This window comes from Schistocerca piceifrons, chromosome 3 (genome assembly GCF_021461385.2).
Source record: "Schistocerca piceifrons isolate TAMUIC-IGC-003096 chromosome 3, iqSchPice1.1, whole genome shotgun sequence".
Lineage (NCBI taxonomy): Eukaryota > Metazoa > Arthropoda > Insecta > Orthoptera > Acrididae > Schistocerca > Schistocerca piceifrons.
Genome location: NC_060140.1, coordinates 776,786,469 through 776,807,971, shown reverse-complemented (window position 1 = coordinate 776,807,971; position 21,503 = coordinate 776,786,469). Strand labels below are relative to the sequence as shown.

At 43.9% G+C, this 21,503-nt stretch overlaps 1 protein-coding gene across 6 annotated transcripts in view; it reads right to left on the bottom strand.

The window, feature by feature from the left end:
• Positions 1–20,533, bottom strand: part of LOC124787685 (inositol polyphosphate-5-phosphatase A) — a 330,769-nt gene extending 310,236 nt beyond the window's left edge. For 2 of the 6 annotated variants that reach the window (XM_047254512.1, XM_047254513.1), the window contains exon 1: positions 19,935–20,533. In XM_047254512.1, coding sequence (XP_047110468.1) covers positions 19,935–19,997 — 63 coding nt within the window. In that variant the 5' untranslated portion in view covers positions 19,998–20,533. The remainder of the gene's footprint in view (positions 1–19,934) is intronic. The other 4 variants (XM_047254508.1, XM_047254509.1, XM_047254507.1 and 1 more) reach the window with 4 other exon arrangements.
• Positions 20,534–21,503: the final 970 nt, after the last annotated feature.

Sequence of the window (21,503 nt, the reverse complement as noted above, 5' to 3'; positions counted from 1 at the left end):
GGAGGGGGGCTACAGTGGGGAATGAAGAGGGGAAGGAAGGTGGGATAGGAATTCATACCATAGACACTAGGAAGGGAGTTCTTCCCCAAATGACTCAAACTAAAAACAGAAAATTTTCAAGTGGAGGTCAAACCTGAAGCGGGCATCTAAACACCAAAAAGAACAGACACAAGGATCAAAATTGCAAGCAACATGGGGAACCAGGTGGATAGCCAGGTCGATATAAATCAGCACACAGAGAGAGAAAGGAGGGGGCAATGGAGAAGGAGTGAGGATAGGGAGGAAGGGCAGGGTGAAGGAAATGCACCCAGGCAAGAAAGAAGGGGCTGCAATAGCTTGGGGCCCATGTGTGCCATGCATGACCTCTTTAAAGAACCGTGAGCCCCTGGGGGCTGGAAAATGAAGGTCAAACTCAGAGGAGGGCCACAATTTACTTCAGCCAAAAAATATGCTGAGTTGCAGAGTATTGCAAGAAAGGAAGGCAGAACATGGTAAACTACCAGGTCGACATCAAAGACTGCCATCATGAAAATAAGAGAAGAAAGGTTAGTCAGGGATGGAAGAGTGCAGCAAAAGAAATGAAGGAGGTGCTGTAGCAACTTAGATGCTCACTAAGCATATACTCACCTAAGAGTCGTGAGTCACCCGAGGTAGGCCAGGTAAGAAAAATGGGGCATGAGGTGTTAAAGCAAGAAATGACACGTAGGTAGAAATACCGCCATGAAGGAAGAGACCTGGAATAGTTGTTGATCTTTGGTGGCCCAGTGGACTATGTAGCTCGTCTCACACACGGAATGAAGGGGCCCGTGTTTCCAGAGCATTCCTTCTTGCTACCTTTAATTAGGCATCAAGCTTTTGCACAGCCATTTAAAAGTGGTAAGGGCAGTCTACAAAGGATATCACTTGCTACATTGCAGTGCCCTTCCACAGTCCTGAACAGGTGTTCCAATGTCTTTGGTCCATCAGAGTGGTACCTGCTGGTGGAGAGAGCCTACAGAATGATGGATAGGAATTCAACTGGTGGGAGTGGTCGCAGTAGACACGTCTTGTATAATCTTGTTGACGTAATACGATGGAGACAGGGTAAAGGTGATAACAGAGGTATACAACTGCCATTCCAAGAGCCCAACATAGCAAGTGGTCGATTGGGCAGTAACACAGAAATGACAGTACCATCAGAAAGTAATCACTATTACAAAGATTGTTGCATAGTTAAAACTGTAGTGAATTCACAAAATTGTGGTGAGGTGGGGGTGGTGAAGGGTGGGGGGAGTTGTAAGGATTGACAGCTGCAGAGGTGCCTCAGGTGGCACTAAATTGATAAGGGGAACTATCATTGATAAGACATAAATCAAGATCGAAAAAAGTGTCAGGCAGAAAGCCTCTATCGGACAATGTGGATTTCCCCACAGAGGCTGCTGTGCATCGAAGCTCTGAAGTTGCAAAAAGGAGGAGGAAGTGCCTGTCATGTTAAAGTGAACATTCCAAGGTAAGTTAGTGCCATGCCAGGTGGGAAATGGGGTGGGGGGGTGGGGGGGATAGACACTGCAAATGTTAAACAATGGGTTCATTCATATTTGAGCTGCTACTTGCTATCGATGTTGTACAAAGACTGACATCTATGCGACAATGAACAGATGTTCCACCTTCCACAATATCTTGGAGCCAAAGTGATTTTGACAGAAGGCATGGTAACATCAAAGGATTGGAGAAGGATCACCAGCAAAATGCATTTCTCAGAGAGCAGCATATACTGTGAAACAGGTGGACATCAGATGTTGCAGTTCTGAAAGGTGACAGTAACGTCCATCACAATTCCTTTGAATTATCACATCAGGGTCAGGTTAGGTGTGAAGGATTGGAAGGATTGGGGGGGGGGGGGGGGGGGGGAGGTCATGTCCTAGGATCGCTGACACTTGGGCGGCAATGTTATTTTTCTTTTTCTCCAAGTTTTTTGAGGGGTTTGAGATATCAACTGTGAGAGTTGGAACTGAAGAACAGCAGGCAGTCCGGAGAGCTCCACTCTATCTCCTCTTTAGCCACTGGCTGATGTTGTGTCACCGGCTTTTAGACTTATGTGGAAGAGCATTCCCTAAAGGGGGCCTTGGCTCTGGTACAGGCTGGAGAAAGGTCATGCTTCTCCAACGATGTGTATGAAATCGAGGTCTCCGTAGACAGTGCTGCAGTAACCACAGGAGAGGGGGTGGGGTGGGGGATGAGGCTTATCTCCCCAAAGGACTAATTTGTGTGTGGCACTACAAGAGGTCAATATTGAGGGAATTGTGGGGGGGCAAGTACTCAAGGTACCATCTACGACCTGACCACAGTAGTGGCAAAATTCAATACCACCGGGACAGGATATAAGCAATTATATTTTTCTCAGGTTTCATAATATGGGAGGCACTGGGAGGCCTTAAGTTTCTAGACTTAGAGACACCAGGCACACCTGTGGGGGACTGGTGTCCACAGAGGCGGTAAAACTGAGGATTACGTGATACAATGGTAGTAACATACTGTTCCAAGCATTCTCATTTCTGTTGTTTTGTTAGGTAGCAGACCTGCACATGAGTCTTTAAAGAATGATGGATGTCACTTACAGTGTTGGAAGGCCTGTCTGCAATCCCTGATGGGCACAGTGATTTCTGAAGTCAACCAAGGTACTGTCTTCAGACAGGGGGACCCCGTGGAACAGGTGAGTGCTACGTCTGCTGCTGATAGAATGGTTGTGGTTGTGCTCTGCACAGCCGCATCAATACCTCCAAGTAGCAGGGTGCTAAGGCTGACAGCAGAAGGACAGGGATCCCAGTCAGCATTGTTAAGGGCCCATGTGGGAGGACACCCAAGTGAGTGATGCTGAGGGAAGGATAGGACCATTGGAAAATGATCAATGTCGTACAGCTCATCAAGGACTCTCCATGGATGGAAGGGAGAGGACCAAGGCTGCAAACGGAAAGATTAATAACCAAATAAGATCCATATGCCACACTGAACTATGTGGGGGCAGTGGTATTCAAGAGAAAGACTGAGCACTATGAGCAAAGTTTCAGTAGCTTTACTGCAGCAAGTAGTCATAGCTCCACCCCACAGAGGATTGTGAGCATTGAAGTCACTCAAAATGAAGGATGAGGGGACCTGAGAAATTGGTGTAGGTTCTCCACCATCAGGAAGGAGACACACATTACAGATGGTAAGATCCAGAGATGTCCTCAGGTAAACAGCTAAAGCCTCCACAGACATGCCAACTTTCAAAAGTGAAAAATCATGAAAATTTTAGCGGTGTACTATTGTGAATTACATTACATCCTTGACAAAGTTGCAATAATTCAATACCTGTAACAACTCAATTACATTTGCTTTATTATTTACAAGTAAATACTAAATAATGGACGTACCTGAGCCTTCGGACTTTATAATTTATCATTCAACATGCTGAACAATATGAATGATGAGCTCTGCTTGTTTCTTTGGGTTCACACACATTCATTCAAGTGAAGCACTCTCGAGAGAAGTACAGTTCGAAATTACGATCCGAGGAAACAAATTAACGTCTATTAGATTTCTGTTTTGACATTAGCACTGTTTTTGCATGAATAAATCACTGTTAAATGATCACACGTTTTCATTTCATAAGGCAACCATATTTTCATGGCATCTTATATCCGTAAGACATCTTTCCCAAATTTAAATCAATTTTGTACAGGATGCACATGTTAGGCTTAGCAAATAATCTGAATAATTTATCAGTCGGAATTTGTCTGATTACGGTAGTACCTTATTCAGCACACCTGTAGCTGACTTAGCCTTCTTCAAAAACTCTGAACTAAATTTCTGCTAAAAGCACTTGCCTTTTTGAACTGATTTTAAAATTAAAAATTTCACCAAAGACTTTTCTGAAAGCATGGATCTGAACTGAGTTTTGGTCTTTGTGACTGTACTAAAAATTCGCTCACATTCTGCATCTCTGTGGAATTGACTAAATAGACAGCATCACCTTTGGAAGTTTATCATATTGAAGAACCCCATCAGCCAATTTTGTCCCTTCCTCGATTCACTTAAACACGGAAACTCTTCCTTATACATGTTTCTGAACACTGCATCTTATTTCTTCATCATTCTGCATGAAATATAATCAACTCCTCCAAAATACGCAGCCAACAACTACTACAGAGTACACAAATCGCGCAGCAGAATTGAGAGTACAATGGTCCTACGTTCTCGACAATGGTCTTGTAGCAGTGATGTGTTTCCTCTATATTGCCATTCAAATTCCCCTAAATAATTTATCACATCATCGGATAAGGGAGCAGGGCAGGAGGGGGGGGGGTCAAGAATGAAATTGTCGAGCGGAGAGGCGGGGAGGGGAGGGTAGTAACCCTAAATATTTTTCCCCCTGAAACATTTATCACTCTAACTTCCCCCTAGACAGCTTAATCCCCCAACTTGGCAACACTGCCTTGTAGACAGAACAACGCTAATCACTTCGCTTGCAATGACTATCGATTACTCCTTGTCCACAACATTACGATTGCGCTGGTGCTATCAGAAGGAGAGGAAATTGGCACTAGTTGAAAGATATTCATTTGTCTCCGAACACTGCCAACGATAAGGAACTTACTTCCTTGTAGATACAAAGCGCGAGCTACGCCTACTGCCGCTCCCGACAGCCACCACACAAATCTTCCAAGTTAACATACACAAGTAGCAGCCGTACCTTGTCATCCATCAACATCTCAAAGGTGCAGGATTTTCAAATAGTAAGGAAAGTGTTGAAATTGCTCACAAAATCGGGAGATTGGTCTTCACGGTCGGGAGATCAGGAGGAAGAAGGGAAAATCGAGAGTCTCCTGCTTAAATCGGGAGACTTGGCACGTCTGCCTCCAATATAATACTGAGTGGCACCTGTTTGCCATAGCCAGAGTCCAGAAAATACAAATAAACTCCATTAAACACTCTGTCATAGTCAGCTCAATTTTTAAAATAACAGCAGGAGAGGGTAGGTGTTCAAAATGCTGGGAATCAAGTTTTCTCGAGTGCAAAGCAGAAAGTATGAGGAATGCATAAGAGACATCATAGCTCAGCCAGGTGGTGGAAAAAACTACTACAGTTCCAATGGTGGATAACGTTATCAGTATCCTGTGGTGGCGTTTGGTGACCAAGGATGCACGTCATGCCACAGTGTCGCCTCCTGCCACTCGTTGTGAGGATCCGACATCAATACATATCCATTCTGAATAAGGTCATGTGGGGGGTCCAGTGCCACAGGGAGATCTGCCTCAGGTACTGAGGTGGAACGTATGGGGGTCTCGTGGCATGGGGACCACCATAAACTTCATCTTGGAAGTCATCTTTTTGTCTCTCTCCTCCTTGCTCCTTGTTTCATTTTGATGTCCATGAGGGCTTCTTTGCCCTGTTTAAGTACCAGCACCTTTAAGTGAAACCACTGATACTAGTGCAAGACAGACTCCAAGTGGAACACTGTATGAATGTAGAGCACTGCTGCAGTCAAAGTGCTCAAAATAACAGTCAGCATGGAGTGTTTGCTGCTTGACTGTGTTGCTGCTATGTAACTGTACAAGATTTGTGTCCACAAATTTTTATCACACAGTTTACATGACATACGGTTTTGCATAGTCATCAAAAAAAGGCAGATAAAAATTCACTTCATGCCTTCCTGAGAGACAATATTCACTCCCTCCAAATTAATGATTTAAGTGTAGACCAGATGTGGCTTGAAATCAGAGAAATAGTATCGGCGATAATTGAGGGATTTATACCAAATAAATTAACAAACGATGGAGCTGATCCTCCTTGGTACAAAAAAACGGGTTAGAACACTGTTGCAGAAACAACAAAACAAACAAGCCAAATTTAAACAGACGCAAAATCCCGAAGATTGGCAATCTTTTACAGAAGCTAGAAGTTTAGAGTGCACTTCAATGCGAGATACCTATAACAGTTTCCACGAAACTGTCTTGAAACCTGTCAGAAAATCCAAAGAGATTCTGGTCATATATGAAGTATGTTAGCAGCAAGAAGTAATCAATGCCTTCTCTGCACGACAGCAATGGAAATACTATCGAAGACAGTGCTGCCAAAGAAGAGTTACTAAACATAGCCTTCCGAAATGCCTTCACAAAAGAAGATGAAGTAAATATTTTTCTTGTCTAGACTGTATGCCAATTAGGTTCTGTTCAAAGTATGCTGATGCATTAGCTCCATACTTGACAATCATATACAACCGTTACCTCAACAAAAGATCTGTACCCAAAGACTGGAAAGTTGCACAGATCACACCAATAATTGAGAAAGGTAGTAGGAATAATCCAATTAATTACAGGCCTATATCATTAATGCTGATATGCAGCAGGATTCTGGAACATATATTGTGTTCAAACATTACGAATTACCTCGAGGAAAACGGTCTATTGACACACAGTCAACATGGGTTAAGGAAATGTCATTCTTGTGGAACACAACTAGCTCTTTATTCGCATGAAGTGTTGAGTGCTACTGACAAGGGATTTCAGATCGATTCCATATTTCTGTATTTCCAGAAGACTTTTGACACTGTACCAAGTCTATATGCCAACTAGCTCTGCAGATGATGAAGAAATTGATGAAATGTATGATGAGATAAAAGAAGTTATTCAGGTAGTGAAGGGAGACAAAAATTTAATAGTCATGGGTGACTGGAATTCGAGAGTAGGAAAAGGGAGAGAAGGAAACATAGTAGGTGAATGTGGATTTGGGGTAAGAAATGAAAGAGGAAGCCGCCTGGTAGAATTTTGCACAGAGCATAACTTAATCATAGCTGACACTTGGTTCAAGAACCATGAAAGAAGGTTGTATACATGGAAGAACCCTGGAGATACTAAAAGGTATCAGATAGATTATATAATGGTAAGACAGAGATTCAGGGGCAGATGTGGACTCTGACCACAACCTATTGGTTATGAACTGTAGATTACAACTGAAGAAACTGCAAAAAGGTGGGAATTTAAGGAGATGAGACCCTGATAAACTGACTAAACCAGAGGTTGTAGAGAGTTTCAGGGAGAGCATAAGGGGACAATTGACAGGAATGGGGGAAAGAAATACAGTAGAAGAAGAATGGGTAGCTCCGAGGGATGAAGTAGTGAAGGCAGCAGACAATCAAGTAGGTAAAAAGACGAGGGCTAGTAGAAATCCTTGGGTAACAGAAGAAATATTGAATTTAATTGATGAAAGGAGAAAATATAAAAATGCAGTAAATGAAGCAGGCAAAAAGGAATACAGACGTCTCAAAAATGAGATCAACAGGGAGTGCAAAACTGCTAAGCAGGGATGGCTAGAGGACAAATGTAAGGATGTAGAGGCTTATCTCACTAGGGGTAAGATAGATACTGCCTACAGGAAAATTAAAGAGACCTTTGGAGAAAAGAGAACCACTTGTATGAATATCAAGAGCTCAGATGGAAACACAGTTCTAAGCAAAGAAGGGAAACCAGAAAGGTGGAAGGAGTATATAGAGGGTCTATACAAGGGTGATGTACTTGAGGAAAATATTATGGAAATGGAAGAGGATGTAGATGAAGATGAAATGGGAGATACGATACTGCATGAAGAGTTTGACAGAGCACCGAAAGACCTGAGTCGAAACAAGGCACCGTGAGTAGATAACATTCCATTAGAACTACTGACGGCCTAGGGGGAGCCAGCCCTGACAAAACTCTACCATCTGGTGAGCAAGATGTATGAAACAGGCGAAATACCCTCAGACTTCAAGAAGAATATAATAATTCCAATCCCAAAGAAAGCAGGTGTTGACAGATGTGAAAATTACTGAACTATCAGTTTAATAAGTGACAGCTACAAAATACCAACACGAATTCTTTATAGACAAATGGAAAAACTGGTAGAAGTCGACCTTGGGGAAGATCAGTTTGGATTCTGTAGAAATACTGGAACACATGAGGCAATACTAACCTTACGCCTTATCTTAGAAGAAAGATTAAGGAAAGGCAAACCTACATTTCCAGCATTTGTGGACTTAGAGAAAGCTTTTGACAATGTTGACTGGAATACTCTCTCTCAAATTCTAAAGGTGTCAGGGGTAAAATACAGGGAGCGAAAGGCTATTTACAATTTGTACAGTAACCAGATGGCTGTTATAAGAGTCGAGGGGCATGAAAGGGAAGCAGTGGTTGGGAAGGGAGAGAGACAGGGTTGTAGCCTCTCCCCGGTGTTATTCAATCTGTATATTGAGCAAGCAGTAAAGGAAACAAAAGAAAAATCTAGAGTAGGTATTAAAATTCATGGAGAAGAAATAAAAACTTTGAGGTTCGCTGATGACATTGTAATTCTGTCAGAGACAGCAAAGGACTTGGAAGAGCAGTTGAAAGGAAATGACACACTTAAAGTGGTAAAGGAGTTTTGCTATTTGGGGAGCAAAATAACTAATGATGGTTGAAGTAGAGAGGATATCAAATGTAGACCGGCAATGGCAAGGAAAGTGTTTCTGAAGAAGAGGAATTTGTTAACATTGAGTATAGATTTAAGTGTCAGGAAGTAATTTATGAAAGTATTTGTATGGAGTGTAGCCATGTATGGAAGTGAAACATGGATGACAAATAGTTTGGACAGGAAGAGAATAGAAGCTTTCGAAATGTGGTGCTGCAAAAGAATGCTGAAGATTAGATGGGTAAATCACGTAACTAATGAGGAGGTGTTGAGGAGGTGTTGAAGAGAATAGGGGAGAAGAGGAGTTTGTGGCACAACTTGACAAGAAGAAGGGACCGGTTGGTAGGGCATGTTCTGAGGCATCAAGGGATCACAAATTTAGCATTGGAGGGCAGCGTCAAGGGTAAAAATCGTAGAGGGAGACCAAGAGATGAATACGTTAAGCAGATTCAGAATGATGTAGGTTGCAGTAAGTACTGGGAGATGAAGAAGCTTGCACAGGATAGAGTAACATGGAGAGCTGCATCAAACCAGTCTCACGACTTAAGACCACAACAACAACAACAACAACAACACACAAGCGGCTTATATTGAAATTGCGTGCTTATTGAATATTGTCTCAGTTATTTGACAGGATTTGTGACTTCCTGTCAGAGAGGTCACAGTTCGTAGTAATTGGCAGAAAGTCATCGAGTAAAACAGAGGTGATTTCTGGCGCTCCCCAAGGTAGTGTTATAGGCCCTTTGCTATCCCTTATCTATATAAACGATTTGGGAGACAATCTGAGGAGCTGTCTTAGGTTGTTTGCAGATGAGGCTGTCATGTATCAACTAATAAAGTCATCAGAAGATCAAAACAAATGGCAAAACAATTTAGAAAAGATATCTGAATGGTGTGAAAACTGGCAGTTGACCCTCAATAATGATAAGTGTGAGGACATCCACATGAGTGCTAAAAGGAATCCATTAAACTTCGGTTACATGATAAATCAATCAAATATAAAGGTCATAAATTCAACTAAATACATAGGATTTACAATTACGAACTTAAATTGGAAGGAACACAGAAAATATCATGGGGAAGGCTAACCAAAGACTGCTTTTTACTGGCAGAACACTTAGAAAATGTAACAAATCTTCTATGGAGACTGCCTACACTACACTTGTCCTTCCTCTTTTAGAATACTGCTGCGCGGAGTGGGATCCTTACAAGATAAGACTGACGGAGTACATCGAAAAAGTTCAAAGAAGGGCTGCACGTTTTGTATTATCGCGAAATATGGGAGAGAGTGTCACTGACATCTAATACAGGATTTGAGCTCAACGTCATTAAAAGAAAGGCATTTATCGTTGCGACGGAATCTTCTCACGCAATTCCAATCACCAACTTTCTCCTCCGAATGCGAAAATATTTTGTTGACACCGACCTACATAGGAACAAACAATCACCATAATAAAATAAGGGAAATCGGAGCACGTACAGAAAGACATAGGTGTTCGTTCTTTCCGCGCCCTATACAGGAGTGAAATAATAGTGAATTGTGAAGGCGGTTCGAAGAACCCTCTGCTAGGCACTTAAATGTGATTTGCAGAGTATCCACGTAGATGTAGATGTATTGAGGAAATCACTGACAGCAAAAGTACATCTAAAGTTGCAGTAACATAAATTTGAGTTTGCACCACAGCTTTTATGAGTAATTTCTACAGGAAACCACTGGGGCTGTATGAACTTTTACAGCTAATTTTGTAACTGGGTGTAAATTTATGCTCACATTTTGCTTGTTATTTAGGATTGTAATTTGTTTTAGGCACTGTGTGTTTATTGAAGTTTTGAGATGTCACCAACGATCTGAAGACCCCTCTTTTAGAAGAAGAAATTCTGACTGATCTGCATGCAGAGACATCTGAGGCAGGTAGTGACCCTGAAGGCACTTCTGTGAATGTTCTCATCAGGCAGGTACATCAGGAACTTCAATGCCTTTGCCAAGACCTGAACTACTCACTGAAAATGCAGTTCACGATGATGATGCTAACAGAGCAGATGGCCCTGTCATGATAAGCTCACAAATAAGACGATGTACATCATACAAATTAGCAGCTGAGCATGACTTCTCCGACAAAGTTGGACCAAATGTTTATGTAAGTTGCAACTCTCCCATGGAAGTGTTTCTGATCTGCTTTCCACAGGAAATGATTAAATGTTGATGACTGCATGTCCCAATAGTTCCAAAGTGAAACAACCTCTACAAATCTATCAAATGTTAACTGCTTTGTATGCATGGCTTGCAACGACAATGAAGGTTAATTTTTTGAGAAATTTTGAAATATTTATTTCATATTATTGGGACTCAAAGGATCAAGGCAGTGAATTTACAGAGACATAGCAATCAGATCCCCAGCCAGATTTACATTTCCTCAAGTAACTTAAAAAAATACTACACTGATTCCTCTGGAAAAGTACTGTCACTTTTTTACATCATTCTTGTGCAATTAAGCTTGTGATATGACTCTAAAGCCCTTTTGATTAACTGTGCTTTGAACCGTAATACTCCTGTCTTTCCTTTCAGTCTGAAGATGCCCGTATGTCACCTTAGTAATGTTATCTGTTCACCTTATACTTTTATTCCTGTTACGGAACCTCCTACAAATTCCTTAACTGATTCTGAAAGATACAAGCTACACAGTAGTTTGAATATTTTCTGATTATGCTCTGAATAATACCTTTTCTTTCTCATTTTTTCATTTTTTTTTACTCCATATTGGTTTTTAATATTATGCATCTTATTCACTTGTGACTGTACTTCATTTCCACTATTTTCATGATTTGTACCATATTATTCCTCCACACAGTGCTAAAAAAGCTTCTGTAAAAATGAAAGGATGATGACAAGGTCATCAGAGACTGAGTGTAAGCCCAGATTAGGGAAGGAATACAACCATGTCCTTTCAAAGAAACAATTCCAGAACTTGCCTTAAGTAATTAAGGCTAGTAACTTTATCTGGATGGCTGGAAAGGTATTTCAATACCTCCTTGTGGGGACCATATCAAGAGAGCTGCATAAAACACCCAAATATCCCTACTGACTGAATAATGTCCGAACACACAGCTCTCTGCTACAGCTAAATGATTCCAGTGGTTGCTTTAGTGAAGATCTACTGCAGAACTGAGAGAATGGAATAAAGGGTATGTTTGAGTGCACTTAGCCTGTACTTGACCTTTTGCGTTTGCAAATCACTTCTTATTGTAATAATTATTTAGTCCAGTCCCCTCAACCAGCTTTTTGAATGATAGTTTTACACTAAGGTGATGCTGCAGCCCTCACAGATTTGCCAAAGCTGTCCATCACCTTGTGCCTCTCGCTCCCCTCCTGACCCTGTTATCTATCTTCCTCTTTTCTATGTAGGTTCATAATATCTTGCCATTTTCTATGCAACTTAAATAAAAATGAAGTATTACACAAAAATTTTACTTAAATGAACTGCACTGAAGAAAAATATTGCACACAATAAATTAAATGTACTGTAGTAGTAAATATGTTACAAATTGTATAAACTTTCTAAAAATTGGACGTATATCCAAATCTACATCTTCTTGATCACTACAGATTAAATTGCTTTCAGCAGAAGTATAATGTCAATCAGACTTTTACTGAGCCTCATCAGTTATTAAGTAGAATAAAAAAGGAACTACAATTAAAAATTGACAAAATGTCGCTTTCTGGAATTTTATTTTTATTATAATGTTACTTTGCATTTACTTGCTTTGAGAAAAGTCATTGATAAAATGAAATGATTATATGTCACTGATGGCCAGTAGTTTGGATACCCAGGAACAAGTCTTTTCCGTTGACACCACATTGACTGATTGCATGACGACCACAATAATGACACAACAAAATACCAAGTCCGTGAGTGAAAAAAGCTAGAGCCTGGCCGGGAATGAAACCCAGGCCCACAGCATGACAGCTAGAGGAACTGACAACTCAGCTAAAGGCAGGCAGAGAGAGGGGGAAGGAGGGGAGAGATGGGGCGATGGGGGGAGGGGGGAGAGATGGGCGATGGGGGGGGAGGGAGGAGGAGGAGGAGGAGATTAGTGTTTAACGTCCCATCGACAACGAGGTCATTAGAGACTGAGCGCAAGCTCGGGTAAGGGAAGGATGGGGACAGAAATCGGCCGTGCCCTTTCAAAGGAACCATCCCGGCATTTGCCTGAAGCGATTTAGGGAAATCACGGAAAACCTAAATCAGGATGGCCGGAGACGGGATTGAACCGTCGTCCTCCCGAATGCGAGTCCAGTGTGCTAACCACTGCGCCACCTCGCTCGGTCGACAGGGGAGGGGGAGAGGGGGCGACGGGGGGTAGGGGGTGGCGACAGAGGGGGGGCAAGAGAGAGGGGGGTCGACAGCGGTGTGTGTGTGTGTGTGTGTGTGTGTGTGTGTGTGTGTGTGTGTGTAGAGAGAGAGAGAGAGAGAGAGAGAGAGAGAGAGCGGGGGGGGGGGGGGGGGAGGGAGAGAGAGAGAGAGAGAGAGAGAGAGAGAGAGAGAGAGAGAGAGAGAGAGAGAGAGAGCGGGGGGGGGGGGGGGGAGAGAGAGAGAGAGAGAGAGAGAGAGAGAGAGAGAGAGAGAGAGCGGGGGGGGGGAGAGAGAGAGAGAGAGAGAGAGAGAGAGAGAGAGAGAGAGAGCGGGGGGGGGGGGGGGAGAGAGAGAGAGAGAGAGAGAGAGAGAGAGAGAGAGAGAGAGAGAGAGAGAGAGAGAGCGGGGGGGGGGGGAGAGAGAGAGAGCGGGGCAGATAGCGGGGGAGATAGCGGGGGGCGGGGCTGCGCGACAGCGGGGGAGATAGCGGGGGGGGCGGGGCCTGCGCGACAGCGGGGGAGATAGCGGGGGGGGGGGGCGGGGGCGGCGAGACAGCGGGGGAGATAGCGGGGGGGGGGGGGCGGGGCGGCGAGACAGCGGGGGAGATAGCGGGGGGGGGGCGGGGGGGCGCGACAGCGGGGGAGATAGCGGGGGGGGGGGGGGCGGGGCGGCGCGACAGCGGGGGACATAGCGGGGGGGCGGGCTGCGCGACAGCGGGGGAGATAGCGGGGGGGCGGGGCGGCGCGACAGCGGGGGAGATAGCGGGTCGGCGAGACAGCGGGGGAGAGAGCGGGGGGTGGGGGGGAGAGCGGGGGGTGGGGGGGGAGAGCGGGGGTGGGGGGGGGAGAGCGGGGGGTTGGGGGGGGAGAGCGGGGGGTGGGGGGGGGAGAGCGGGGGGGGAGAGAGCGGGGGGGAGAGAGCGGGGGGAGAGAGCGGGGGGGAGAGAGCGGGGGGGAGAGAGCGGGGGGGAGAGAGCGGGGGGGGAGAGCGGGGGGGAGAGCGGGGGGGGGAGAGCGGGGGTGGGGGGGGGAGAGCGGGGGGGGGGGGGGGAGAGCGGGGGGGCGGGAGAGCGGGGGGAGAGAGCGGGGGGGGGGAGAGGGCGGGGGGAGAGGGCGGGGGAGAGGGCGGGGGGAGAGGGGGCGGGGGGGAGAGGGCGGGGGGGGAGAGGGCGGGGGGAGAGGGCGGGGGGAGAGGGCGGGGGGGAGAGGGCGGGGGGAGAGGGCGGGGGGAGAGGGCGGGGGGAGAGGGCGGGGGGGGGGGGGGGAGAGCGGGGGGGGGAGAGCGGGGGGGGGGGGAGAGCGGGGGGAGAGAGCGGGGGGGGAGCGGGGGGGGGAGAGCGGGGGGGGAGAGCGGGGGGGGAGAGCGGGGGGGGAGAGCGGGGGGGAGAGCGGGGGGAGAGAGCGGGGGGAGAGAGCGGGGGGGAGAGAGCGGGGGGAGAGAGCGGGGGGAGAGAGCGGGGGGAGAGAGCGGGGGGAGAGAGCGGGGGAGAGAGCGGGGGGAGAGAGCGGGGGGGAGAGAGCGGGGGGAGAGAGCGGGGGGAGAGAGCGGGGGGAGAGAGCGGGGGGGAGAGAGCGGGGGGGGAGAGAGCGGGGGGAGAGAGCGGGGGGAGAGAGCGGGGGGAGAGAGCGGGGGGAGAGAGCGGGGGGAGAGAGCGGGGGGGAGAGAGCGGGGGGAGAGAGCGGGGGGAGAGAGCGGGGGGAGAGAGCGGGGGGAAGAGCGGGGGGGAGAGAGCGGGGGGAGAGAGCGGGGGGAGAGAGCGGGGGGAGAGAGCGGGGGGAGAGAGCGGGGGGAGAGAGCGGGGGAGAGCGGGGAGAGAGCGGGGGGAGAGAGGCGGGGGAGAGCGGGGGGCGACAACGGGGAGAGAGCGGGGGGCGACAACGGGAGAGAGGCGGGGGGCGACAACGGGGAGAGAGCGGGGGGCGACAACGGAGAGAGCGGGGGGCGACAACGGGAGAGAGCGGGGGCGACAACGGGAGAGAGCGGGGGGCGACAACGGGAGAGAGCGGGGGGCGACAACGGGAGAGAGCGGGGGGCGACAACGGGAGAGAGCGGGAGCGACAGATGAGATTTGACAATAACATAGCGAAATAGCAGCAAGAAATACACTGTTGAACATGAGTGAGCACTGAAGAAAGCAGCTGTGTAGCAGACACACTGCTACAACATTGAAGACAGACATCTGGTAGTCATTCCTTTATATGTCAACAAAATGACACTGTTTCAACATAGTTCATTCACAAATGTAAGGGAAGGGAAGGCATTGTCCTAGTAGGCACAATACAGGAACATTTTTTGTGGGGGGGGGGGGCAGGGTAATAATTCACATTCCTTTCCCTTTTAATTCTTGAACTAAGTTGTCTTCTTGTTTACTCTGACTTAGCATTTCTTTCGTGCTTGCACCCTAGGCAGAGGGATATCTATCCACCTGTCCCGTCCAAAGGGTATGGACAATTTTTTGATGCTGTGCAATTTTATATTTTATCTCATTGCGTTCTTAAGAACAGCTTCATCTGATACAGTGTTAGATGCAATTTTATATTCTGCGAAACAAATAGGTCATATACATACATATTAAATTCCTCACTAACCCAGACTTTCTGATAGCATTTCAAGCTATGAGAAACTTGGCTATAGCACAAAAGCACACCTCAATCTCTCAGGTTCCTTTCTTCATCTGCAAAGTCGAGGAAAGGAAATGATAATCTGCTGGATGTCAGAACACAGCTTGCTTACAGAAAATGAATTACGAAAGATGCATCAGGAGCTCTGCTGATTACGTAAGGCACTTGACAACATAACACTTTGCATTTCAGACCCCCAAATTGGAAATTGGAAATGTTCATCTCAATAACACGCTACATTAAAATACATTAGAATGCAAGGCTAAATATTTGGATTATTAGTTATAAGGGCCTCCCATAAGGCATCTATAGCTGCCATTAAAGAGAGTATCTCGGCTATTTCAGGTATCTTGATGTGATGGAGACAGCTGAACTAGTCGTGCTGCTTCTGCTGCAGTGTTTATCATGTGATTGGGTAAAGCTGTATGGCAGGAGCAGCAAGTCTTGTTACAGAGCTGTCTTGATAGTGATGCACAGAACTTATGCTCTCCAGTTTTCAAATCATATCCAGCGCAGTCCAACAATTAGTCTTTCCTTCTCATCCTGTCCAGTAAGATTCCCTTTTTTGAAGGAAAGAAAACCAGCTGTATGAATACCAGGAACTGAAATGGCAAGCCAGTACTAACCAAAGAAGAGAAACTGAAAAGTGTAAGGAATACACAAAGGAGCTGTACAAGGAAAATTAACAACACTACTGTCAGAAGAATATGACAGGGCACTGAAAGATTTAACTCGAAATAAGACTTAGACGACACTCCCCCAAGAATTATTGATGTCCTTGGGAGAGTCAGCCATAACAAAAAAACATTTCAGCTTATATACATGGTATATCAGACAGATGAAATGCACTTAGGCTTCAAGAAGAATGTAGTAATTGCTATTCCAGAGGAGGCAGATGCTGATGGGTGTGAATGTTACAGCTTAATATCTCATACTTTAAAAATACTGACATGAATTATTTGCAGAATAATGACGAAAATGAGCTTGCAGAAGATCAGTTTCAGCTCCAGAGAAATATAGGAACATGCAAAGGAATTCTGACTCAATGAGTTATCTTAGAACATTAAAGAAAGGCAAACCTATGTTTAAATACATGGAGCAAAAGGTTATCCACAACTTCAGCCAAAACCAGATTATATACAACTCCTACAGAAACCAGAATGCAATTACATGGAGTCTAAGGACATGAAAGGGAAGCAGTGGTTGAGAAAGGAGTGTGAGAGGGTTGTAGCCCATTCTCGATGTTATTCAATCTGTACATTGAGGAAGTTATGAAGGAACCCAAGGAACAATTTGGAAAGTGGATGTACTGATAGATTGAAATATCATCAGCAATCCTGAAGTGTAGATAGCAACACAGATGATGTGATGAGGTATAGGGTGCAGAGCATGTGATTGGTGACCCCATGTGACAAGGGCATGCCTCTCGTTAGACAGCAATTTTAACCTGCCTGCAGAGATCAGTCATTCTACTCTTAGTCATATAAATTGTGCCTCCTCCAACAGCAACTGCTATTATCGATACTGACTGTATCATGAATTATGCTTGGATCAACACTACCCGATTCTTTTGTATCCCATACATTGCGATTATAAAGTAAAACAAAGTAGATAAATCCTGGGGACTGTTATTTATTAACGCAACAAACTCGTGTAGTGTTCAAATATAGCAATTACAATGGTTGAGCAGCACATGGCTGATTCACAACTCTAGAGACTCATTCTCCCTTGATTCTAAGCTTATAAATGTAAGAATTGGAGCCGGCCGGTGTGGCCATGCGGTTCTAGGCGCTTCAGTCTGGAACCGCGTGACTGCTACGGTTGCAGGTTCGAATCCTGCCTCGGGCACGGGTGTGTGTGATGTCCTTAGGTTAGTTAGGTTTAAGTAGTTCTGAGTTTTAGGGGACATGGCCACAGATGTTAAGTCCCATAGTGCTCAGAGCCATTTGAACCATTTTGTAAGAATTGGAAAACAAACTAAAGAAAACCCCGTGCATAAAATCTGTAAATGTTCATAGTAGTAACATACTGAAATCATCAGCAAAATCCTGCGATACCCACTGCTGGATGACAAAAACCTCATTCAGACCCATATGATTTTTGTTTGTCAACTATAAGCAATCATGTTGCTCCTGCATGTTTTCGTATGTCACCTACCTATCTTACTTAGGTCAGTTACTTTTATCTTTGAATCCTGCAACCAACTTCCTCATTCCATTCACAATCAATTCATCTTTTTACATGTTCCACCCTTCTCCATTACCTTATTCCTTTTTTGATTTCTCAGACTGTGTACTTTATTTTTGCCTACACAGAACAATTTCGGTGATAAATAATGATCTAGCCAAATTCTCAATTTCTAATCTCCTTGTTAAGTCCAAGGGAAGCTATAACTGGTAGATACCGTTATATTCTCCAGTACACTAAAATAATATTGACATATAGTCAGCAGTGAATGAATACTGGTACTAACATTTACATAATTAGAGATTTGTATATTCCTCCAAACTGGAAATTTTTGTACATAATAGGAAACATAGGCATAGCCTGTCAGGGACACAGTGACTACTGCAAATAATATTCAGGTAAACAGCCATATTTTGCACACAATTTGCCAGAGATAAATCATTATTCTGGTAGCAACATGTTAAGGGATTATAAGCACTGTTTGGTACAACAGCCAACGAGGCATTTTACTGTGCTTTGGTGCTGCATATAATTTCACAGCCATACGACAATTTATGACACACCAAAGTTCATGTTCAGTAGTTGCTTCTACACCAGCAAGGTCAACATGCTAAATCTGACATAGCTATCTTCCCTTGCATATAAATTGCAAGGAATTGCCATATTTTTCAAAGTTGCTACAGTTACGAAATAAATTCCAGGTACTGGTACCACACGAATGTTAACAAACTTCAAGTGCATTTAATATTTCCATGACTATTTCAAAGTCAATGAGTAGGTTTCTGTAAAGTACTATTTGTACAGGTCTCTTTTTATACAGACAAATGCATCAATGTCCTCACTAAATTCTACACATCCCAGCACTATCTAATGCAGTGAGTTCCTACAACACAGCTGATGGTGACACATTTACCAGATGATTAGTATGATTGTTAACCTAGGTGGGTGATCAATGCTATTGAACAGTAATAATTATACCATCAGCACTAGGTTACACCATCTCCCATTGTTTCATTTGTGCAGTTGCACATAAAAATCCATACTTTACAACAGTCAATAATTCACACAATATATTTATACAATCGATCCAATCATCAGTTAACAGTAAGGAAATGTAAAACTACAAGAGACAATCATATCCACTAACTAGGACAGCATAATGTGAAATTTCCCCACATTTCTACTACGCCCACAATCACTCAACATTGTATTAAAGTGTGGTATTGAACGTACCCTGACATCTTGGTCGAGGAGACAGACTGATCTGTAGCACACCAACATCTAAGTTAGGCTGGAATGCGATAATTTGGTAGTAAGTCAACAAAGCCAATGAATGTGAAAGCAAAAAATCTGGTTGTGGTAACAAATTGACTGGTAGTCAAGTCCACCGATTACACTCAAACCATACTGAAAAATGGAAGGGTTGGGGAGCGTCCAATACATAACTTTTACCCAGTCAGTTTGTATGTATATATCAAACTTTCAGCTTAAATAAAAAATGTGCCCAGTTACGACTGTTGGATTTTTGAATTGTGCTTGCGCCAAGATACCCAAGTGAAAGTTGAAACATAGGGGACAGCTTCAAGTGTTGGCCTTTCTTCAGTTCATTAAATGTGAAGGATTCTGCTCAAAGGAAAAATGTCAGCAGCTCAGTAAACAAGGTGCTACAAAGATTAACTACATTTTGTTGCTATTTAGGTTAGAAAGTGGTTGTTGCTGCACCAGAAATTCAAATTAGAAGAAAGCAACACCTAGCAGGAAAGCAAAGTAAGGATTTCACATTTTGTGACCAGCAGTTTTGGAACACTGGCTCAATTTGAGAAAGTAGGAAAACTACTTAATCAGGATAGTTAGGCACGAATTTGAAAATTTCCACAGTCTTAGCCCTAGCAGAATGGAAAGTAAATGCTAGGACAGGGGGTGAAAATGATTTTAATTATTTTTCCATTTTACAATCTAACAAACCGAACAAGAAATAAAGCTATAACATGAAACATTCAATTCGAGAACATTAATTTTAACGCATATTGCACTTGGAAACAAAGGGTGTTGGGATCTGAAGCAATTGCTCTAAGTCACGTATCAAAGCCTTACACGAATCTAGCCAGATTGGACTAACTACATAATGTAACCTCTGAAATATTATCGAAAAGAAAACAAACTAAGTAGAGGAATCTGTTTACGATCGCGTGTTATTTATACAAGAGGTACTACCAAATGGAAACCTACTACTCGTCTACAACCAATTTCGGGATTGTAGTCATGGATGTGTACTATATAAAGTGGTGGCTGTATTATCAGAAACATGTAAAAATGATGCAAAAAAACTACTTACATCTTCAAAAATAGATCCAACATTCGCCGTCACTAACAACATTGGTGTTGGTTTCCCCGCCATGTCTTCTGCTAACAGCACCAAAACATTACTCAGCCAAATACAGTAATGGTTATACCCATATTAAATGACGTTTCCATCGAATACTCTTAAAAATTCCTTTAGAGACGCTCATCGTCCTTTATTACGCTACTTTTTTCTCTTTACAACCACTTCACAAAGTGAATGCGTGTTTTAAGCCACGCCTCCTCTTTACAGACGTCAAGCGGAAACTGTAAACATGTAAGTAAAAACGGACAACATGAAATATCGATCACATCACATTGCTCACTAGTTAATGTAAAAATCTAACTTCGTTGTTCTCTTCGGGTTCACGTCTTATGGTGAGCACGTCGTCATAACGACAATTTCGTAATCGGTTCTGCCACCGGCTCTCCGTACAACAATCTAGCATGAAGTACTTTGCATTTTGATTTGCCTGTTTTGAAAATGGCACCGAGCGACGAGTACCGCACAGCTATTCTCACTGTTTCACCGAAGGCAGCCTGAGAGATATTTGGGTCGATATTGCGATAAGCGAACACGTAGTTGCGAGATTCATGTACGCTGTGTGAAACCGGAGATTTTTTTTTTTTTTAATTTTGATGGTCAATACTTTGAAACACAAATTAACGATCTCATATAATTAATAGTTAAACAAATAAGCCTTTTGTGTTCCTCAAGTATAACAAGCGCCTGCATAATAATAGGCGGGTAGACAACATTCCTTAGTATACAGGGTGGTCAGAAAGAGTCCGAAAAGCTTATAAAGGTACTGCAGGGTAGGTTGTGCTGAGAAGTAATCGTTAAGAAAAAAATCCGACACTTGCACCGTTTCCGATTTAATTGGCGTTGAAGTTAGTCAACTCGTTGCGTCCGCAGATTCAAACAGCCTGCCAGAGACAGTGTAGCCGAACGTGTTCTTCGTTTGGTTTCCTCAGACCGAACAGATTTAGCTTTTGCTCACCGAGCTCGAATTTATTACTTTCGAAAAAGGCACATTTCAACTAGTAATGAGTAGTTGAACAAGTGGTAGCTCATGAACACGCAAACGTCTGTGAATTAACACATTTCAGTGTGTACAAATGCTTGAATCTGTACGCTGGCTGACGTGAATGCTAATTAAATCTGAATCGGAGTACCAAATCGAATTTTTGATTAACAGTTATTTCTCAGCACAACCTACCCTGCAACACCCTTATAAGCTTTTCAGGCTATTACTGACCACACTGTAGAATCATTTCCAAGTTGCAAACTCTGACATGGGATGCAGGATTTAGGCGAAATAATATGCTTATACCACACTCCTCATTCCAGGTCTGTAACAACAAAGGAATCAAATTGTTTAGTTTCTGTGTCAAAATATTTATTAACTCATAAATATTTATTATTATTATTATTATTATTATGACTATTCCCAAATACATTTAGAATGTATTTACATTTTCTGCTAACCCAATATCACAAATCAAATTTAATTTTCATTCTAGATTTGTACCTATCTCTCCACGAATTTTCTTCAATATTTCT